Source organism: Ambystoma mexicanum, chromosome 6p (genome assembly GCF_040938575.1).
Source record: "Ambystoma mexicanum isolate Mex_15411 chromosome 6p, UKY_AmexF1_1, whole genome shotgun sequence".
Taxonomy (NCBI): Eukaryota; Metazoa; Chordata; class Amphibia; order Caudata; family Ambystomatidae; genus Ambystoma; species Ambystoma mexicanum.
This window is the reverse complement of record NC_090935.1, coordinates 1343441347-1343463663: the sequence shown is the minus strand read 5'-3', so window position 1 is coordinate 1343463663 and position 22317 is coordinate 1343441347. Positions and strand designations below refer to the sequence as shown.

Below are 22317 nucleotides of genomic sequence, written 5' to 3'. Positions count from 1 at the left end.
ACTTCACCTCGACAGATACCATTTTGTTCCAACTGCTCGGCAAGAAGGCCTTTAGAGCTCAAACTAGCACCATCAATTCCAGAAAATGTATGTGTTGACGGATCCTCGAGAGACAAAAGGTCTGACACCTGAAGGGGTCCAAGGCTGCTCCCCAATCTATGGGGGAAGAATCTGTTGTAATACTGACATGAGCGAGATCCGCAAAGGGCATGCAGACACTTAATTGAGAGGGATGACCTGCAAAATAAGGTCCTGCCTCAGTGCGAGGAATCACAATTAGTTTGTTTTGTGGCTCAGAAGCCAGAGTCCAGTATTCTCTCAAAGCCTGCAAATCTGTCCAGAAGCACAGCTTGCCTGCCCGAGTCATGAGACCAAGTAGCCTCTGAAACCACACTGCACTGATAGTGCGAGTTCAGGAACAAGAAACATTGGTTCTGAATGTCAGTTATCTGTTCTGCCATTGAAAAATATTCTTGCCAAGCAAGTCTCCCAGCAGAAGCTCATATATGTTAGGTCTTGTGTGACAGTCTAGTATGGCGTTCCCGAATGACCAACAGGCGCAGGTCATATTGCAAGTCCAAAAACATATCTTTTAAGAAACCTTTCATGGGCTCCAATTGCATCAAAGCCTAGAACCTGGCAAAGAAAATTTCCACCGATGAGTGGCTGCTCCTACCCAGAGGTTGAGACAACGGACTCAGAGGTACCGGTGGCCTGGACCAGGAATCAATAGAGTTGGGTGGCAGGTGGGGTCCACAGAATATAGTGGAGAATATGTGGGGGCTTTCGACAAGGTTGGGAGTGACATCCATGTTGGTGCTGACCAGTCCACTCTTGGCACAAACAGACTTGTACCTAGAAGGAATAGGGGTAAACCTAGGTCACGAATCAGAGGACCAAACGATGGATGAGGCTTACTCTGAGCTTGTGATGCCACCTGACTCGGGTAATTTGTAGGACATTGCGATAGGAATGGACACTGGTGAATCAAACTGCGTCATAACATGCTAGTTTTTATTTTTTTTAAAGTAGGCCTGACTGAAAGTGACCGCATCAGAAGCTGACGTTGATGTAAATTCGGAGGAGTTAGCCCTTGATGAGGGAACCACGAGAAAGGTCCTGGTAATGTACCCTCTTAAGGGTGAATCTCTGTGCCACCGGTCAAAGCTTAGTCTTCACTAACGGAGCATCCAAGAAAACATTGGTACTGTTTGCCTCCAGTGGGGGATCCTCTGCCCTCTTGGTATTGAAGTTAGCCCCTAAGTGGGGAACCTTTGAGCAGGGTTCAGTATTCAGGTTAGTCCCTACTTGGGGAATCCTTGGGACAGGTCCTGGTAAAGTTAGAGCTAGGCTGGGCTCTCCTGTGACTGGAAATCCCAGAGTAGCAATCCCCAGACCAGAGTGATCTGAAACAGAAATTACTTGCCGGTTGCAGTCACTTCTCCAAGATGAAGTCTTGAAGGTGTTTCGGAGCAAGACCGTGAAAAACCTCCCAGCGACAAAACAGATGCGCAAACCTAAAGCTTGTCACAATAACGTGTCCCACCGGTGCTCTAGTCCCAGACAGTAAGCAGATTGAACGAGTGAACGCAGGTCCCCTGACGCATGTGTAGCGATGCCAGCAAGACAGAAGCTACAAAGCCTTTATATCCGGCAGAAGTAGGAGGAAAACTGAACACAATGCCCAAGACTAGGGGAAAAAATTGTGAGAAGGACAAAGGAAAAAAATTAGAAGGGAAAAAAAAAAAAAACATCTGGTGTTTCAAACATGGTCGCACAGAGAAAAGGACCCGACGAGGCCCAGAGGCCAGGCTTGGAGATTCTGCTTCAAACCTCAGCCATAGGGGCCAGGCCCAGGGTCAAATTTACACTTCGGAACAAAGGCAACACCTGAGCATGTGTGAAAACAAGTGGCATCCACCTGAGGAGGGAGTGGAACCATAAGGCACACAATCAGACATATAACCTCATACGAATAATTGATGCAAAAACTGAACTATCAGAAGAGAAAAGGAGGTGGAAGCCTCTTCATTATCAGAGTGTTCTGATGACTTTCCAGAATGTAGGTGTGTTAGCACCAAGAGGAGAAAGAAGAGCGAAAAAACATGTGATGACCATGAGAAAAAGGCCACACATCAATAAAGATAGGGAACATGAGGTGGCTAAGCCAAGTAAGCCTTGACATGGCACGACTTCTAGGGAAGGCTAGAGTGGAAAGCCAGGACTTAAGAAGCTGGGGAGTAGCTTTCTGGGTACTTTTGCCCTGGTACTGGAGACCGCTGCAAAGCTACCAAACTAAAGACTGAAACCTTGAAGAAATACATTGGCTTGAATAGGTTAGAGGGGGGGTGACCGGTAGAAAATCCTGTTCATCAATTCCCTGGAGTAAGAGGGGGAAGATAGAGGTCTTTGGTAAGCCTATACTATGGGATTGTCTACTACAGACAACTTACAAAGTCTTTACAAGGACTTTAGGAAGTAGACTAATGGCTTGACATTGGGCTTCAGACACTAGCTCCTATTAGAATAAGCCCTTCACTGGAGTTGCTTTATCCTGCCAATGTTCTCTTAGAATCTCCCACCCAATAGCCTCCAACCCTTTCCCACGGAATGCGTAAAAGTGTTGAAACACCACGAGGTGACAATCAAGCTGTAACTTTTTTGTATGAGCACCTTTTTATTATCCAGAGACGCGCAATAACTTACCTGTGCTAGTGTTACATACCAAGCAAAAACTGCAAGCTTACCAATATCTGATAGAAATATTTGACCTTACCTGTCCTAAAAAGGAGTTTGCCATTTTCTAAACATAATATGAAAATAACACTCAGCAAGATGTGATGGCTCGGCGACAAGGAGGTTGAAGGGATATAATGTGTCTGGCTAAGCATACCAAATCAGATCAGAGGAGCATCTAGCTAATTTAAGCTGCATCTAATGTTCCGCAAACCAACAAGGTGCAGAAGAACATCGACTCCCGCTACCCACACTCAAATGATCAAGGAATTCTTTCAAATGCAACCATTAGGGCATTGAGGCTTCCCACAGAGTAGGCACAATGGGTGCCTAATTCAGAAAATGCATTATTATCATCTGGCAATACATTTGGAAATGTCACCAGAACACTGAGAAATTAATTTGGCATTCAACTAGTAATCAGGCAACTGATTAAGCCTAAAAAAAGCCAACTGCAACAAATATTCTAAATCAATTTTTGTTCCAAATGCAACGAAAAAACACTAAAACATCTGGTTCTAGTTATTTCTACATCGATACAATTTGTTTATATAACATAAAAAGTATATTTCATACCTTGTAATGGTTGCTTGCAAATCCAGTACTTTCTTGGTTTCTAGATTTAATGCTGGCGCGCACTGCTCCTCCTTGTAATGTGGGTTCACCTTCACATGGGGACTTCCCCTGCAAAGAAAAAAAAAGTCTTACAGATCACAATTACTGTAAAAATGGTTTATGTACCAGAATCCTGCAAGAGCTCATATTGCAATCAGCACTTTTCCTCCAAGAGATACAATTATTTCTAAGGAGAAACAGTAAAATGATAAAAGTCCCAGGGTATTACATGTTTGGTTTCTTCAGAGGAAACAAACCACTGTGTCAAACGTACACAGAACTATGGTGGTTGGAGTCAGAAGGATAATGGGGCACATCAGCAGCAGAAAGGGCAGTTGCAAGGGACAAGTGCTAGCAAAGCTGGGTAGGACTTGTGCGTAAGAGCAACCTACTAGATCCCTAGGAGAAAGTGTGGCAGCAAGTGCAATCGTGCTCCAGTCCCACTTAAGGTATGGGGTGGATATAACCATCTGATTCTCCACGATTAACAGCGTGGTGAATTTCTTTTTCCCGGTGCGACAGGAATTATGTTACTCACCGTGGTGACTAGAGTGCACATAGTCCTCAGTCCCCTTTCCTCCATCCTTTTGGGTGTCCCCCAACATGGGGACGGAAGCGCAACCTTTGGCAGTGTAAAAGGCAGTGTAAAATTGAGCTTCCCCTTTAAATTAAGTAGAGAGGGAGCTTGGGCGTCGGAACGCCCCGTCGAAGCCCCGCCCTCCGCACCACACCTCAGTCCCCTTTCAGCACATCGGACGTTTAGATAACCAACTATGCTTCTTACATATTACCAATTGGCGTACTAGCGGGGGAAGGCGGCATGTTATGTATGGAAGAAATGGGTCTAAGGAATAGGAGTACTCTAATAACTACGGTGATTAACTGTAATTACTCATATGTCCTGTCCCATTTCCTCCATCCTTGTGGGTGATTTCACCAAACAAGAACATAAGGTGGAGCTGAGATAACCTGGCTCATACCTAGGCTGAAGCAAAAAGGTTCTTCAGGACCGTGTGACCAAAATCTGCATCGCACCTGGAGCTGGTGTCCAGTGAGTAGTGCTTACAGAAAACTGACGCAGTGGCCCAAGTAGCCGCCTTGCTGATGACATCCCAAGGAACAGGTCTCTGACATGCGACGGTCGTGGCCTTGACTCAGACTGCATGGGCATGAATCCCCTCAGGAACAGGGCTGCCCACGGCCGTGTACGCCTACAAAATTATATGGACCATGCAATGGGCGATGGAAGCCGGAGAGACGGGGGAGGAGCCCCCAAAAGTCACCAACAATGCCTCAGATTTACTGAAATATTTTGTCTGAGCAAGATCAAACTTGGACTCTTCCCTCTCCGCCTCTGAATGCGGGCTCGGGAAGAACACCAGCAGGCAGATCTCCCAATTCATATGAAATGGAGAGACCGCCTTGGGCAAGAAGTGGGTGAGTGCGCAAGACAACCTTGTCGTCGTTGTGAAACGTGGTAAAGGTCTTGCACAAGGACAATGCCTGCAGCTCACTAACCCTGCACGCAGAGGGGAGAGCCACCAGTAACAAGGCCTTTAGTGTCACCAAACGGATGTCCACAGAGGCCATCGGCTTGAAAGGCTTGCGCTGCAAATCTGCCAGAACCACATTGAGGTCCCAGAACAGGTGCGGCCTATACACCATCAGAAAATGCCTTAAGGTGGACCTTAACCACCGGGTTGGCTGCAGAAAACACATGCTTAGGTGAATTCTTGTAAGCCACAATGGCCGCCAAATAAGTGCGGCAAGTATCCACATGAACTCCAGAATGGGCCAGGTTTGCTGAAAAAGGCAATACGTCATCCAGAGGACAGGTGACAGGATCGAGGCCCTTGTCACGAGCCCAATGGCAGAACCTAGTCCACTTACTATTATACTGAGATTGAGTCGAGGGCCTCCTGGCCTGCTGAATGATGTCCCAGTTGTCATCCAAAAATTTAGCATGTTGAAGCCTCAGCTAGTCAGGAACCAGGACGACAGTGTCAGCTTGACCGGGTCCTGATGCTCCATTGCTCCGCCCTGCTGCATCAGGAATCCCTTGCTGGAGATCGGAAGGTGGACGGGACACAAAGCACAACTGCAGCAGATTCGAAAACCTGGGTCTCGAAAGACAGTGGGGGGCAACCAGGATGCGGCTGCAACCCAATAAAACCCAGAACTTGGAGGGTTCATTGGAGCAGAGGGGTTGGTGGGAACACCTGCGGCCGTGCCAACATATCTGAAATAAATCTCCCAGAGTCTTCCCCCTCCCTTCCCCCCGACCCCGTCCTGCCCATGAAGCAAACTGGGGGCACTTAGAATTCAGAGGGAATGCAAACAAATCAAGGTCCTTCCCCTCCCTCCCAAAGCTGGAACTGGGGCAACAAGTAGTCTGTGTGCAACTCTCACTCATAGGTGTTCAACCCCAAGCAGCTCAGCTGGTCGGCTTCTGCATTGCTGTCCCCCAGGAGGGGGACTGCTGAAACCCAAATCCCCTCCGTCAGGTCCCATTCCCAGATCGATAGTGCATCCATGCAGATTAAGTTGGGGGCAGAGGGAAAACTGGTGCCGCCCTGCTTTTTCAGGTAAAACAAATTCTAGTAGAATTGTCTCCCCTGACCAGAAGATACCTGTCCCTGATGAGGAAAAAACGCCTTGGCCAGACCCACTGCCCTGAGCTCGAGCAGATAGATGCAGGAGGGCTTGCGTCCTGGACCATGCTCCATGAATTGCATAGCCCTTCAGAATAGCCCCCCCAGCCCGAAAGGGTGGAGTCCGTCACCACCACCAGGGTAGGCTCCGGTTGGGTGAAGGGGGCTGCAGGTGAAACAATGCCATCCATCAGCCACAGGCGAAGATCGGGCAGTTTGAGTGGTGGTATTGGGACCCTGTCCAATTGAGACCTTGTCTCCTGATCCAAATTGGCCTCCAGGTGAAGCTTGAGGCGTCTCATCTTGAGGCAAGCGTGCTGTACTGTCAGCACACAGGAAGCCATCAGACCCACAATGTGCTGGGACCACAATGCCGAGGTAGTAGTTGGCCCGAAAGTGCCTCACCGCCTTGTGGGGGGACAGACGCCTCTCGGGCATAGAGTACACCGGCTGAACGGTAGTGTTCCAACGCACCCCTAGGAAGACCAGTTTCTAAGCTGGGCACAACTGACTTTCTCTGGTTGAGGGAGAACCCCAGCTGATCTCTGGCAGGAGTACCACCCGTTCAAGTGACCCTGCCTTCACCAGCCAATCGTTCAAATAAGGGTACAGATGATGGCCCTTCAATAAGCTACTGCACAATAAGAACACAAAGAAAACACTTTGATTCTAATGTGTGGATTTTTTTGTTTGGAATTGAATCACATGATGATTTGCTATTGAATTGAATTCTTTGGATGAGGAATATTAGTTCTAAGCGCTGTGATAGTCTTTCAGCATTTAATTAACTACTGTTACTATAGGATGAATCTTTTGTGGAGGATTCTCAGTTTGTGAGACTCCCGCAGCTGGAAGATTTACACCTATGGATCCTAATAATAGAATAGGCTGGGTGAATACGCACAGGACTAAGTATCTATCCACTACGATTTCATTAACCTGAAATAGAATAACAGTGCTTTCCCAAAGACTCGAGGCCTTGGAAAGACACTGGAGGTGGGTCCCGTGGAGGAAGAGGACTAAGACGATTCTTTAGAATACAAGGAGGCCGCAGCCACCACTGGAGAATAAGGCTGCGGTTGGGAGGCCAGGAGGATTGGCTCCCTGTCCCTCAGCCTGAACCTGCTGTCCAACTTCTTGTTCATCTGGGTGCTGGCCTTGGGCTTCTCCCAGACCTTTCGCGCCACCTGCAGGACATCCTTCTGGAGAGGGATGCCAGACCGGATCTTGGTGCGCTTACCCAAGACCTCTGCTAGCACTCCAGACTACTGGGGGGCCTCCTCAGGCAGAGGGACCCCCAAGAAATCTGCCAGACCCTGAAAGCAGTCATGAAAGGGCTTAACGGATGCTGAAATTTCATCGTCCTGCCGTCATCGCTCCCCTCCACTTACTTTTCCACAGACCGATGGGAATCCGGGCCCTGGACACAGGTGCCAACAGGGTCTTGCCTAAGTCCAGCACTGAAGACTCCTTGTCGTCGATGCTCCGGCGTTGGTGGTACATGAGGAGGTGGAGGGGTCTGAACAACCGGGGGATGGACCGGCAGTGCTAGAGGAACAAGAGGAATACCCAGCGGAAGGGGCTGAGGCGGCGGCACCTCCGGGATGACCTCCACTATATCCTTCAGGAGTCCCTTCATCTGAAGAGAACACATGAGGAAGAGCTCAAAGAACCGGTCCTCGCAAGCGGAACCGGTCCCTAGGGGCTCGGCCTTCCATGCCGCTGGGACTCTGCTCCTGGTCAAAGTGCATAGGCGCCTGTGGCGTGCAGCCGTAAGGCTGTGATGGGTAGATGTATCCGAGGAGACCAGAATCCTGTAACCCTGCCACTTCCAGAGGGTTGGGGACTGGGTTCATCTTGCACAGCCCATTCGATGGGCGAAAGCACTGCTGGGCCCTGAACTGGATCAGATATGGCCACCAGTCTGGCAGGTTCCGCCACCGCCCCTCTGCCATTTTGAAGCTTTGTGCCACGCCATAGGCGGGAATGCGCGAAGACCCTGAGCCACAAGAGGCATCAGACATGGGAGGATACAGCTTGGATCTTGCACCCGAAGCAGAAACCTCAAAGATCACTCTGGTATCTGCTGTGTCCTGGGCCAGCCGGTAGTCTGAACGCCCTGACTCACGGCATCAGAGCGGGCTCTGCTAGGCTGGACGCCCTCTGCACCTGTGCCAGTAGCCGTGCTGGATCATGCCGAGGAAAGACTCTTGGAGGTGGCACTCAACAATCCCTTACCCCTGGGGTCGAAGAAGAGGACGAACTTGATCACCCTTCGGAGGACAGCCTGGGATGGCCTTGGAGCCACTCCCCTTGGGAGCCGGTAGCCTTCGAGGCTGTGGGCCTGCCAGAACATGAAACCGAAGCACCCCGATCTGTGGGAAGCCTAGGGAAGGAGTTGATGCACTGTGGAGCTGTGCTGAACAGAGGGCCTACCTTATCTTGACGAGAGGTCCTGGAGACAAAGTGCTAAAGGTACGGCGGAGAAGAAGTGTGGGAGATCGTCCTCCACCGCAACAATCGATTCTTCAATGCCATGTAATGGGGAGCGGTGCAAGCCGAACATGTGTCCCACCGGTGGTCGGGCCCAAACACTCAAGACAGAGTGGATGGAGGTCCGTAACCAGGAACAAATGTTGCATGAGGCACATCTTGTGAATCCTCCAGCGAAGGGAAGTTAAAATAAGATTGAAAAAACAGAAAAGGGGGAGCAAGCCGGAAGCTTAAAAAAAATAAATAAAAAACACCACACTGACTGCCAGGTCCGACTCCGTCCGTGCAGAAAAAAGGACTGAGGTGAGGCACCGGAGGGCGTGGCCTCAGCAGGGCGTTCCCATGCCAGAGGCCCTGCCCCCATGTGCTAGACTAAATTTAAAGCTCAATTTTTCACTGCTAAAGGTTCCGGTACCGTCCCCAATGTTGGGGGACACCCACAAGGATGGAGGAAAGGGGGCGGGATGCACGAGTAAATCAATTAAAAGCTTTGACTTGCTCACAGCTATTGTTCACCTCAGTGAATTTGCATAGACAGGTGAATTATTAAAATTCAGAAGTGTTTGTATCTTGATAAGACAGACTTTGAATACAACAACATCTTACACTATGCAGTAAGGTCAACTGTGAACCGAAACTGCAATTACCCCCGGAGGGAGCACCTCAAATCCCTAACTCAAGACTCCACATCAATTTCAGAACTGCAGGTGTTAAATTCAAGGTTTGGAGTTGAAAACTCGTGCAACCCACCCTCTCCAAACGCCGCTACTCGGTCTACCTCCATTATGTTACCTATGCCTACACCAATTCAATCAGGATAGTTTGAGCCAACGGTGGCCCCTAATGTAAAAAATAACTGTTCTTTGCAAATTGGTTCTCTGGTGATTTCAAATGTAAACAAAGCTATAACTAATGATGTAAACGATGACAAACTATCTTACACTCCAACAGAAATATCCTCCACAGCACCTCGACCGCTTACTTTCACTGAAACGGAGGAAACTCCTTCTGAGGACCATCAAAATGCAGCCGTGGAGACCCCACTGAAGAATTTGGACTCAAAGTGTGGCATTTTTGGAGAGCAATTACCGGCATCACTGACTATCTCCAGCACTTTAACAACTTTCAAAATTCAGAATCAACTTCATGCTCATCAACGCCCTCCTTCCGCCATTCTTCTAGTACGAAAACTGAAACACCAGGTCCCCTGCTGGATGATATGACTTTATCGTCTTTGAACTTTGCATTAAATTCACTCATTCGATCATAGGAGAACATCAACTCAGGCCTGAAAGATTAGACCTTTTAAATGGACTTTTTAGAAGGCTATATAGTAGCATCAAGGTCAAATACCACCCAGTTACCAGTTGATTCATTATTTAGAAAAGATCAAACTAAGGATTTATTGGTGTGATATGGCCCCAGTTACAAATCATATTCTGGTTAAAAATAAATCTCAAAAGGAACAGCATCTCACCTGCAAACTCTATACAGAATATATCTTTCTAAAGCAACATCAGTAATAATGATCAAGTAGTGGTAATGCTATCTTCTCAGCAAGACAGCATCTATAGGCCCATTGGAGACCGAGAAACTGGACGAAGATCCTTTACATGATTTGATCTTTCATCAAAGATGATAAAAGTATGTTGAAAAGAAGGGTCTAAAAAAAAAGAAATCCAGGAATATCAAAACTACTGGTGTTACGAACAACTGTGGGTCAAGTCAATTTCTACCTTCATTAACTATGCCAACACAAAGCTCTCATAAGAATTCGAAGGCAGCACTGACAAATGGGGAAAAAAACAGGGAAAGTAGTAAAGGCGGAAGGGAAAAAAGCTACTAACTCACAGGTCCTGCTTCAATGATAAATACCAGATTTCGTACTTAAAAATAGCCCTCTGTCACAGGAAATGACTGCTTGACACATCGCCCTGATGAGTTTTTATATATTGACTAATCAATTGAATTCGTATTTTTTTTGTCTGTTGGTTCGTCTGTGGTTTGAAGATGGTATGCTTTTATTGTGATAACTGTATGCATTATCTTTCTTTTTCTATTTTTTGAATTCTGCAATGGTTTTATGGATTGTTTTTTAAATTCAAATCCTAATAAACTTGATTATGAAATACCAGATTTAAGTAGAACAAGTTACTTTCTTACCTGTTAACGTTCTTTCGATGGGATGGTCCGACGAAGTATTCCATATCTATGACATGTAATCACCACAGCTGTGCTGCTTCGGAAACTTTTTTCGGCGTCTGCGTCCTGTGTCGATGACGTCGATGCACCATCGTCGAGGACCTAATCCGACGTCCAACGTCATCCGATGTGATAAGTAGGACACACGACGCCCGTAGCCTCAGTTGTAGTTTTTTCCCCCAGAACGTGTGACATTAGTCAACTGCCAGTCAGACACAAAGCCTTGCGGAACGTAAGCTGCAATCGCAAAAGAAATTCTGCAGCGGGGAAGGCAGGGCGGGAGCGATATGGAATACGTCGTCGGACCATCCCATCGAAAGAACGTTACCAGGTAAGAAAGTAACTTGTTCTTCGAGGGGATTGGGTCCTCTGACGTATTCCATATCTATGACGGACTCCCAAAGCAGTACCAGAGCAAGGAGGAGGGAAAGAATTTAGAATCAAAATTTAGAATAGCCAATCAAATAGGAGAGCAAAGGACCGCCTTGCCAAAGGCCAGATCCTGTCCTCGGATGGAATCGAGGGAATAGTGACGTACAAATGTATGTACTGAAGCCCAGGTGGCTGCATCACAGATGTTGCAAATAGGAACACCCCTCTGCAGAGCAGTAGATGCAGCCATACCCCTGGTAGAATGGGCCCGCAAGCCAGCCGGTGGGTCCTTACCTGCCAAGCGGTAACATTCCGAGATGGCTAAAATAATCCAGCGAGACAAAGTCTGTTTCGTCACAGCTTGCCCCAAACGCTTTCCAGCGTAACAAATAAAGAGATGATCGTCCACTCTGACTCGGGACATGCGTGAAACAAAAGTTTAAAGCTCTCCTAGGATCAAGCCTATGGAGCCTCTCCTCTTCCTTACCAGGATGCGGAGGAGGATATAATGCCGGAAGAACTTCTGGGCCAAATGAAATTCCGACACTACCTTCGGAAGAAAAGAAGGACGAACTCTAAGGACAACCCTGTCCTTGTGAAATACAGTGAAGGGTGGCTTAACTGAAAGTGCCTGTAACTCACTCACTCTGCGAGCGGAAGTAACCGCAACTAAAAACACAGTTTTCAGAGATAACAGCCTCAAAGGGCAAGAATGTAAAGGCTCAAACGGAGCACCCATAAGAAACTTAAGAACAAGGTTTAAATCCCAACCGGGCACCAGGAAAGGTGACGGTGGGAACACATTAGTGAGCCCTTTCAGAAACTGTGAAATTAAAGGGATTTTAAAGTAAGAACACTCTTCAGACGAGCGCTTAAAGATGGACAGCGCCGCCAGGTAACCTTTAATGGTAACCACATGCAAGCCCATGCGGGCCAAAGAAAGTAAAAAGGACAGAACCATGGGGATGTCACATGCAAAAGGATCAACATTCTGAACTCTGCACCAGTCGCAGAACTTACGCCAACGGTACAGAGACTTTGTTGCTGGCCTTCGGGCAAAAGCAACACCTCCATCACGTCTTCAGGGAGGTCCCAATCCTTATACCTCAACCTTTCAGAAGCCAAGCATGAAGGTTGAGGGATCTGACCCCTGGATGGAGAACCTGACCCCCCTCCTGTGAGAGCAGATCGTCTCGATAGGGAAGACGACGTGGAGGGCAGATGGACAAGTCGAGAAGGTCCGGGTACCACGTCCTCCGAGCCCACGCCGGAGCAATGAGGATCATCCGGGAACCGAACTTCCGTAACCTCCATTGCGGGATGACAGGGACTGGAGGAAACGCATACAGCAGCGGGAACGACCACTCCACCACAAACGCGTCTCTTAAGGCTCCTTTTGGAGAAAATTCCACCGAGCAATACCTTTCGCACTTCCGGTTGACACTGGAGGCGAAGAGATCCACTTGAGGGGTCCCCAAAAGGGCGAAGATCTCCAGGAGAATCTCCTGAGCCAACTCCCACTCGTGAGAGATCGCGCTCTGCCTGCTCAGAGCGTCCGCCGTCACGTTTTCGTCTCTGGCCAGATGAACTGCCGAGATCAAAACTTACCGCTGGATGGCCCAGAACTCGAGCTGCATCGCCTCCCTGCACAGAGGAAGTGACCCTGTCCCCCCCCTTTTTGTTCAGGTAGTGCATGGCCACTGTGTTGTCCGTCAGGATCAGGACACTTTCCTCGCACAGTCGGCAGAAAAGCCTTCAGGGCTATCCTGATGGCCCTCAGCTCCAACAGATTGATATGGAGTCTGGACTCCGACGGAGACCAACAACCGCTGATTGTCAGCCCGTTGGCATGAGCTCCCCATCCCGTGAGGGATGCATCCGTCACGTTCGTCACCTCTGGCCAGGGAAGCCAAAATGGAGCCCCCTTCATCAAGTTGCCTTCGACGGCCCACCACAGACGGTCCCGGGCGACCGAGGGCGGCACCTGAACCGGGTCCGACATCCTGCCGGAGGACTGCGACCATTGCGTCTTGAGCGCCCACTGCAAAGATCTCATCCGCAGGCGAGCCTCTGGCACCAGAAGAATGCAGGATGCCATGAGGCCGAGCAACCTCAAGAACTCGAACGCTGGGAGCGTCTGGGCATGCTGAAACTTGTGCACCATCTGCTGAATGTGAAGAGCCCTCACCTGGGGAGGAAAACACTGCCCCAGGGAAGTGTCCAGCACTGCTCCGATGTACTGGAGCCGCTGTGTTGGCGTCAAATGGGACTTCTTTAAATTAGGGAGAGGCCCAGCCTGTGAAGGGAGTGGCAGGTGACGGACAGATGATCCAGGACTTGCTCGGGAGAGCTCCCCCTGATCAACCAATCGTCCAGGTAGGGGTAGACGTGAATCCCCCCTTGCCTGAGATGCGCTGCCACCACCACCATGAGCTTGGTGAAAACCCTCGGGCGGAGGTCAATCCCAACGGCAGGACCCGAAACTGAAAGTGCGAGTCGCCCACCGCGAACCTCAGGTACTTCTTGTGCTTGGGATGGATCGGCACATGGAAGTAAGTATCCTTGAGGTCGAGTGACACCAACCAGTCCTGAAGCTGAAGGGCCTGGAGGACTTGAGAGAGAGTAACCATCTTGAACTTGTCCTTCCTGAGGAGTTTGTTCAAACCGCGCAAGTCCTTGGTGGGTCTCAATCCCCCGTCTTTCTTCGAAATCAAAAAATAAGGGGAATACCATCCCTTGTTCCTCTCCGCTACAGGCACCAGTTCTATGGCGCCTTTCTCCAGCAGGGCTTGAATTTCCTGCGCAAGGAGCGGATCCGGACTCTGCAAAGAGGTTCCCCGGTGGATTGTCGCGAGGCCTGTGCCGAAAGGGAAGACAGTAGTCGTGGGTTATGATCTCCAGAACCCACACATCTGAAGTAATGGCTTGCCACTCTACAAGATGCTGCGCCAGCCTTCCCCCAACCGGCGAACCATGGGACATGGCCTCATGACTGAGTGGGAGCGGCTGCGGCGTTACCTGAGGGCAAAGAGGCAACTGCCCAAGCGGCCTTGGCACCACGGGTACCCTGTCGTCCACCTCTGGTACCCCTGCGTTGGCCTCTGACTGCCAGCTCCTCTAGCTTTACTGAAGGACGAGTAATAGCGAAAGGAACCACCCCTCCACTGCTGTCCCCTAGGACGAAAAGGCGGAGGTTGGCGAACTGCAGCGCCCAACGACTTTGATGCAGCTTTTGAGGTCTGCAACCTCTCAAGGCTCTCGTCAGCCTTGCTGCCAAAAAGGTGTTCACTGTCAAAGGGCATGTTGAGGAGCCGGGACTGCACATCAGGAGCAAACCACGCAAACCTGCGTATCACGGTGCTCGCCGCCATGGACCTACTGACGCATTCAGCTAAGTCCAAACCCGACTGAACGGACTCACACATGGCATCCTTACCATCCTGGAACATAGCAAGGAAACCATCCCGTTTGTCCCCTTCGGGAATATGTTCAGCCGCTAACGCAACACAGTTCCACAGAGTGTGCGTGAAACGAGACAAGGCACAAATGGAGTTGGCCCCCTGAAGCGCCATACCACCAGAAGAAAACACTTTCTTCGCCCAGCCATCAAAACGTTTGTCGTCCCTATCAGGAGGGATGGTAGGGTATGACGCCTGCTTTGCCGGGGCCGTGACCGTGGCCGCCTGCACCACCAAACTCTCCGGAGTGGGGTGCCTGGTCAAGTAGCAGGGGTCGCTACTGGCTGGATGGTATTTTCGTGACAAGGATCTGCCCACCGCCGGGAGACTCTCCGGAGCAGTCCAAGCCGCCGCCGCCACCCTTCTCTGTAAAGCCATATGGAACGGCAGTACCGGGTCAGTGTGGGGACCAACATCAAGGATGTCCGTCAGATAATCCTGCACAAACTCCCCTGGGGGAGCAGACCATCCCAAGTACTCAAACCCTAGCCATAAGGCGCCGGTACGAGGAATCGGCATGAGAGCCAGGCTCAGGCCTACAAAACTCCACCTCCGGAGAGGTGTCCAGTCCACTGGCATCATGCAGTGACTGCCTACAAATCGTCAAACTGACTATGGCCCGAGACAATTTCATCTGGAACCTGACTAGGAACCAGGCCATCAGAATCCTAATCCGCCTCTGAAATATATTCCAGGTGGCAAAAAGAAGGCACCCGAGAGTGCTTGCTCTTAACCAGAGCCTTCCTAGGGGGTTCCCCCGTGCCACGGGGTACCTCCGACATGAAAGGCGTCGAGCGAATCGGCGCCGACGTCGAGAGAACAGGCATCGGCGCCGAGAGGATCGGCGTCGAGGAAATCGGTGTCAAGGAAATCGGCGTCAACGTCAGATGCAGCGCCGCCAGCATCGGCGGCGTCGACACAGCCCTCAAAGCCGGAGCCCCGAGCGTGTCCCTCGACGACCTGAGCATCGACGGCTTCGACGACTTCCTCAGAGCCGGAGCCTCGAGAAAGCCCGTCGACGCCCTCGACGCCTCAGGCGTCGATGTCTTCCTCGAAGACCTCACAGGTGCACACGGTCTCGAACGCGTCGAGGACCGGGACCTGGAACGGGTACGTCGAGAACGAGTCTCCTTGTCCGTGACTCGTGCCGACCACTCTTGCGAGCGGTGTCTCTCGACCTCTCACGACCGACCCCACTTGGGGGTGCGGACGGCTTAGTACCCTGCGACTCAAGAATCACCAGCATTTTCTTCCCGAAGGAAGCCCATTCCTCCGGCGTCGCACGGCTGGTGGGGTAAGCGACGTGCCGGGCAGAGTCCTCCGAAGAGGATCTGGAAGACGACCGGTGTCGGCGCTTCCGAGAATGCCTCGAAGAGGCTGAGGAGTGGCGAGACCGACTCCTAGAAGGAGACCCACAAGACTTCCGACGATGACGCGGAGAGTCACCCCTCGAATCATCCGTCGAAAGCCCCGCAGACTTCGACTTCCGGGGCTTGGACACCCGACCTACCGACAACAACTTCTTACATTCGCGTAAGGCTTTGGACGTGAGCGACTGGCAGTCGATAGTCATCCGTGTCGTGGGCCTCCCCGAGGCACCAGGGGCAGGCGTCGTGCGAGTCCGTCACCGACATCTTGGACCCACACTCCCCGCACTTCTTGAAACCCGGACGCGGGGTCGAAGACGAAGTAGAAGACATCTTCACACGAAGGATTTGCACAAAACGAACAGGTTCGAAGAACCGAGAAGAACAGAACTCCAAAGAGTCGAGGCGTTAACCGAGATTCACGAAGCAACACGTTCGCGGAAAAAACAGAACTGAGGCTACGGGCGTCGTGCATCCTACTTATCACATCGGATGACGTCGGAGGAGGTCCTCGACGACGGCGCATCGACGTCATCGACACAGGACGCAGAAAAAAGTTTCCGAAGCAGCACAGCTGTGGTGATTACATGTCATACATATGGAATACGTCGGAGGACCCAATCCCCTCGAAATGATAATACTAATGAAGAAGATTATGAAAATGTATTAAAGGTTTTGACTTATTCAGTAGACAGTTCAGTGGGTGGTGTAGATACAGTGCAATTGACAAATTTACTGTCATTGAAAAGAACTGGAAGTGTGCCCCTAGATTCTTAATTGTGCTCAAAAACGGGTTCTTTCACCCCTATCGTTCCAAAAAATGATTTAGTACGACATACCTCTAATACACGATTCTTCAGTTAAGAGCAACGAAGAAAAGCGGTAGGTCAAACTCTTGTTTGCTAAAAATATCCCCTTGAATGTTGGCCGAATACTATTGAAATTCAGAAATGTTATCAACAAGATGCTTATTATTAGAGTATATTCTTAAATCTTCAGAAAGAGCAATTCTGAATAGAACAAACATGCTGACCTTGTTTTCTTCTATTCCTAGTGTATGCTCAATCGTTTCCAAAAGACATAACCCTTGTTTGACTCCACTATAGACCGGGTATTTTGTTGGCATATTACTTCCAGATTAGTCGTGCAAGTCCTCTTAGATGTGACCACTCCCCCCCCCACTCCATTAACTCCTCACCTGGATTACCCACACTTCCAATTTCCAGTTTCAATCTCCCTCCCTAGCCCGTTGGTCAGTTTTCCCCAACAAATTCTGCACTCTGTCTGCTCTCCTTCCCAAGATGTGTATGTGAAAGGGGCAGTCATTAAAACGGGATTAAGCCCTGCCTAATTTTCCAATGCAAGCATGCAACGGCTGAACCGCATCACTAGTCACAGTTCCCAGGTCTAGTTCATAGTTCTGGCGTTCGCTCTGGTAAGTACGGAGCTTTCCTTCTCCGCCCACATCTCTGAGGTCTCTAAAAAGTCAAATTTCCGACTGCATCTCCTCAGAGGTACTCTGCCTGTCCTCTCCTTCCCCCAGAAGCTCATGGTATCCCAAGCTCTGGTTCTCTCTAGCTTGGACTATTGTAACAGCCTCTTTCTAAATCTACCTGCCTCTACTCTCCGCCCTCTGCAACTAATCCAGAACAGGACTGCGAGACTTGTCCTTGGCCTCAAGCCCTGGGATCGTATCTCTCCAGCTCTGAAATCTCTCCACTGGCTCCCAGTGGATGCAATGATTAAATTCAAAACCCTCTGCATTGTCCACAAGGCTTTCTGGGGCCTGGGTCCAAAATACCTTCAGCTATGGGTCCAAAATACCTTCAGCTATCCCTCCGCAAATACCTCCCCTCTCTAGCTCTTCGTTCCTCTACCTCCAACTCCCTCAGGGTCAGTTGTTTTTCTAAGAAACGAGCTGGGGGTAGATCTGTCTTCGGCTGGGGCCTCCCTCTGGAACAGCCTCCCTGCCACTCTAAAACTTGAGGAGAACCATCTCTGGTTCCAGAAGCACCTCAAGACCTTCCTTTTCTGCTGCCTTCGCTCCCCCTCTCCCCTGCTGATCTGTTCTCTCTTGGCACCTTGCACCTGGCCACCCTCTGTCCTTTGGGCCCAGGTACCTGCACATCCTGCCACCCTCCCGCACTGCCTCCGGGCCACCCCTTGCACTGGGGTATGTATCTGTACCCACACAGCCCCCCTTTTTCTTCCTGCACTTATCAGACCTATCCCATCTGCTGCCTTAAACCTAGCACTTGCAAATTGCTGGCTGCATTACCACTGTTTGTTGCCTTTATTATTTATTTATTGTTATTTATCTGTTTCTCCTCTGCTTCACACTTTCCAACTCTCCTCTGTCCCATGCACTTTTCCCCTCCCCCCTCTCCCATGCACTTGCGTGTTCTCAATGTCACTGGGCCTAGTAAGATCGCTGTTTTGTTCTCCCCTGTTCCCCTCCCTTGCCTTGTCGCACTCTGAAATACTTGTGTACGAGCGTGATAGAAATAAAATATAAAAAAAAAAATGCTTGTGTGCTGCTTTTATTTTATTATGGTATTTTTTGAGCGCAGACTTTGCTTCGAGAAGCAATGGAGCACTTTACAGACGTAAAGGTGCCGCTTCCCTTTTCCAGTCTCTGGTGGGCTAGTGGGTCCGGAAGGTCGATATAGGTCCTCCGACCAGGTTTCTCATGTTTGTGCCGACCTATAGCAGCCTCCTTTTCCTTACTCCCAGGTGCATATTTCCGGCCCCATGAGCTGGTGGCTCGCTCTCCCCCATTGGAGACAGCCCAGTCGAGTGAGGTGGGTCTGGTTATTCCATTCTTCCGGGTTGATGCAAAGGCTATTGTGGCCGATTATCTTGTCTGAACTTCTGTAGTGGCCCCCTCTCTCTTGCACCTCCTAGTGAGAAGGAGAAACAATGGCGAGTCTGGGCGTTATGTGGTAAGGTTGTGGATAGACTGTCTGCAAATAAGCCTGTTGGCACCCAGGTTGAGGGGTCAGGGATTGGGTCCATCACTAGTTCCACTGACTCCCCACGGTCAGAACAGGCTCTAGCTTGGGTTGAAGACAGTCCTCCCTCAACCTATTTTAACGAGGTCATGGTATTGGCTTTGTCACATTGTACTTTCTTGTACTACACGGTTTCTGACCTTGGTGAAGCTTAACGATTAGTGTCGAGACCACCAAAACAGCAGAAGTTGTGCTACACGAGATCATACAGTTAGCATTAAGTAGCGTAATGCAGAAGACTAGGTTTCTAGAGAGTGGACCATTCTGAAATGAACGTTTATCGACAGTAAGTCTATGCACCCACAAACTTGCTTTGCCACATAACATGAAGTTTAATGCTTCAACCAGTTAGCATTTTTACCTCACTTGTGCATAAGAAAAATAAATCCAAGAAGAAAAGGTGCGACCATTCTCGGGATACTAAAATGAACTGCGAAAAGTTCTTGAACACGACAGAACTGTATCTATTGATGCGGTGAAGAAAACAATGAATATTTATTTTAGCAGCTAAAGTTCCGACCTTACAGCAAGAACAAAGAAATGCTAGTTATCAACTCTTTTGTTCGCGTGGTGTCATTGAAACCTAGAGGTGGAATTACAGCCGTGACTACGAGTGTTTCAATTTCTTAGCAGGTCAATGTATAATGCATTCCAGGCTCTTATTTTCCGAGCGCACTCTGGAAAGAAGCCCCGATATTTGCCACGACTTCAGAAATGAGAGCGTGAGCCTACTGATGCCGGGGGGAACCGCGCCAGACAGTCACATGCTTAGAGGGGACTTTCTGGTGAAATGCACTTTCCTTATTCTCCAGCGAATCGGAAGGGAACTAACGTGCGCGTTTGGTTTGGGGGGAAGGTGCTGAAACAACGTCTATGCTTTCGTTCATGAATGCTGAGGCAGCACTTCAAGGGCCGGGATGTTTCGCAACTTGGCTCCAGTACACATTTAAACTTTGAGCCCAATAGGCTACGGATACAAAATGTTCCACTTCTAACAGAATTCAGATTAAATTACATACTCATCCATGTTTCAGTGACAACGTTAATTACGCCACGTGCTCATTGTGGTTTGATCTCGTCAGAATATGCCATGAGATCCATGACTCACTGTGGAACCAGCCAGGCAGAGGATCAATGTTCATTACAGTTCAACGAAACTGTGCTTACTAGATCTAATACATATACATACATATATTTTTCCAATAGCCGAGGTTACAGATGGTTTGTGTTGCAAACCCCACCCTTCCACCTCCCAAATTTCACTTGGTGTCCCCTCTTACCTCACCCCACAAATCTGAAGAAAAGAGATCATGTTACTGCAGAGAGAATAGCCTTGCATTGGCTCAGAGTGGAGGAGCGTATAAATTCAAAGCTCTCTGCCTGGTGCATAAATGCCTGTACGGCTCTGCTCCTGAGTATCTGAAAAAGGGCTTAGTGCTTCATACCCCCAGTAGGAATCTTCGTTCAAAGGGTAAATGTCTGTTGATCGTCCCCAAGTTTAAATTGAAATCTGGGCTGGGCAGTTCCTTTCATTGGAGCAGAGGGGTTGGTGGGAACACCTGCGGCCGTGCCAACATATCTGAAATAAATCTCCCAGAGTCTTCCCCCTCCCTTCCCCCCGACCCCGTCCTGCCCATGAAGCAAACTGGGGGCACTTAGAATTCAGAGGGAATGCAAACAAATCAAGGTCCTTCCCCTCCCTCCCAAAGCTGGAACTGGGGCAACAAGTAGTCTGTGTGCAACTCTCACTCATAGGTGTTCAACCCCAAGCAGCTCAGCTGGTCGGCTTCTGCATTGCTGTCCCCCAGGAGGGGGACTGCTGAAACCCAAATCCCCTCCGTCAGGTCCCATTCCCAGATCGATAGTGCATCCATGCAGATTAAGTTGGGGGCAGAGGGAAAACTGGTGCCGCCCTGCTTTTTCAGGTAAAACAAATTCTAGTAGAATTGTCTCCCCTGACCAGAAGATACCTGTCCCTGATGAGGAAAAAACGCCTTGGCCAGACCCACTGCCCTGAGCTCGAGCAGATAGATGCAGGAGGGCTTGCGTCCTGGACCATGCTCCATGAATTGCATAGCCCTTCAGAATAGCCCCCCCAGCCCGAAAGGGTGGAGTCCGTCACCACCACCAGGGTAGGCTCCGGTTGGGTGAAGGGGGCTGCAGGTGAAACAATGCCATCCATCAGCCACAGGCGAAGATCGGGCAGTTTGAGTGGTGGTATTGGGACCCTGTCCAATTGAGACCTTGTCTCCTGATCCAAATTGGCCTCCAGGTGAAGCTTGAGGCGTCTCATCTTGAGGCAAGCGTGCTGTACTGTCAGCACACAGGAAGCCATCAGACCCACAATGTGCTGGGACCACAATGCCGAGGTAGTAGTTGGCCCGAAAGTGCCTCACCGCCTTGTGGGGGGACAGACGCCTCTCGGGCATAGAGTACACCGGCTGAACGGTAGTGTTCCAACGCACCCCTAGGAAGACCAGTTTCTAAGCTGGGCACAACTGACTTTCTCTGGTTGAGGGAGAACCCCAGCTGATCTCTGGCAGGAGTACCACCCGTTCAAGTGACCCTGCCTTCACCAGCCAATCGTTCAAATAAGGGTACAGATGATGGCCCTTCAATAAGCTACTGCACAATAAGAACACAAAGAAAACACTTTGATTCTAATGTGTGGATTTTTTTGTTTGGAATTGAATCACATGATGATTTGCTATTGAATTGAATTCTTTGGATGAGGAATATTAGTTCTAAGCGCTGTGATAGTCTTTCAGCATTTAATTAACTACTGTTACTATAGGATGAATCTTTTGTGGAGGATTCTCAGTTTGTGAGACTCCCGCAGCTGGAAGATTTACACCTATGGATCCTAATAATAGAATAGGCTGGGTGAATACGCACAGGACTAAGTATCTATCCACTACGATTTCATTAACCTGAAATAGAATAACAGTGCTTTCCCAAAGACTCGAGGCCTTGGAAAGACACTGGAGGTGGGTCCCGTGGAGGAAGAGGACTAAGACGATTCTTTAGAATACAAGGAGGCCGCAGCCACCACTGGAGAATAAGGCTGCGGTTGGGAGGCCAGGAGGATTGGCTCCCTGTCCCTCAGCCTGAACCTGCTGTCCAACTTCTTGTTCATCTGGGTGCTGGCCTTGGGCTTCTCCCAGACCTTTCGCGCCACCTGCAGGACATCCTTCTGGAGAGGGATGCCAGACCGGATCTTGGTGCGCTTACCCAAGACCTCTGCTAGCACTCCAGACTACTGGGGGGCCTCCTCAGGCAGAGGGACCCCCAAGAAATCTGCCAGACCCTGAAAGCAGTCATGAAAGGGCTTAACGGATGCTGAAATTTCATCGTCCTGCCGTCATCGCTCCCCTCCACTTACTTTTCCACAGACCGATGGGAATCCGGGCCC

General features: G+C 49.8%; 1 protein-coding gene across 1 annotated transcript in view; it reads right to left on the bottom strand.

Annotated features, from left to right (window-relative positions):
- RIC1 (RIC1 homolog, RAB6A GEF complex partner 1) overlaps positions 1–22317 on the bottom strand; it is a 1165874-nt gene that overhangs the window by 637505 nt on the left and 506052 nt on the right. Inside the window, exon 4 of the mRNA XM_069626020.1 lies at positions 3313–3420. Within this exon, the coding sequence (XP_069482121.1) occupies positions 3313–3420 (108 nt within the window). The remainder of the gene's footprint in view (positions 1–3312; positions 3421–22317) is intronic.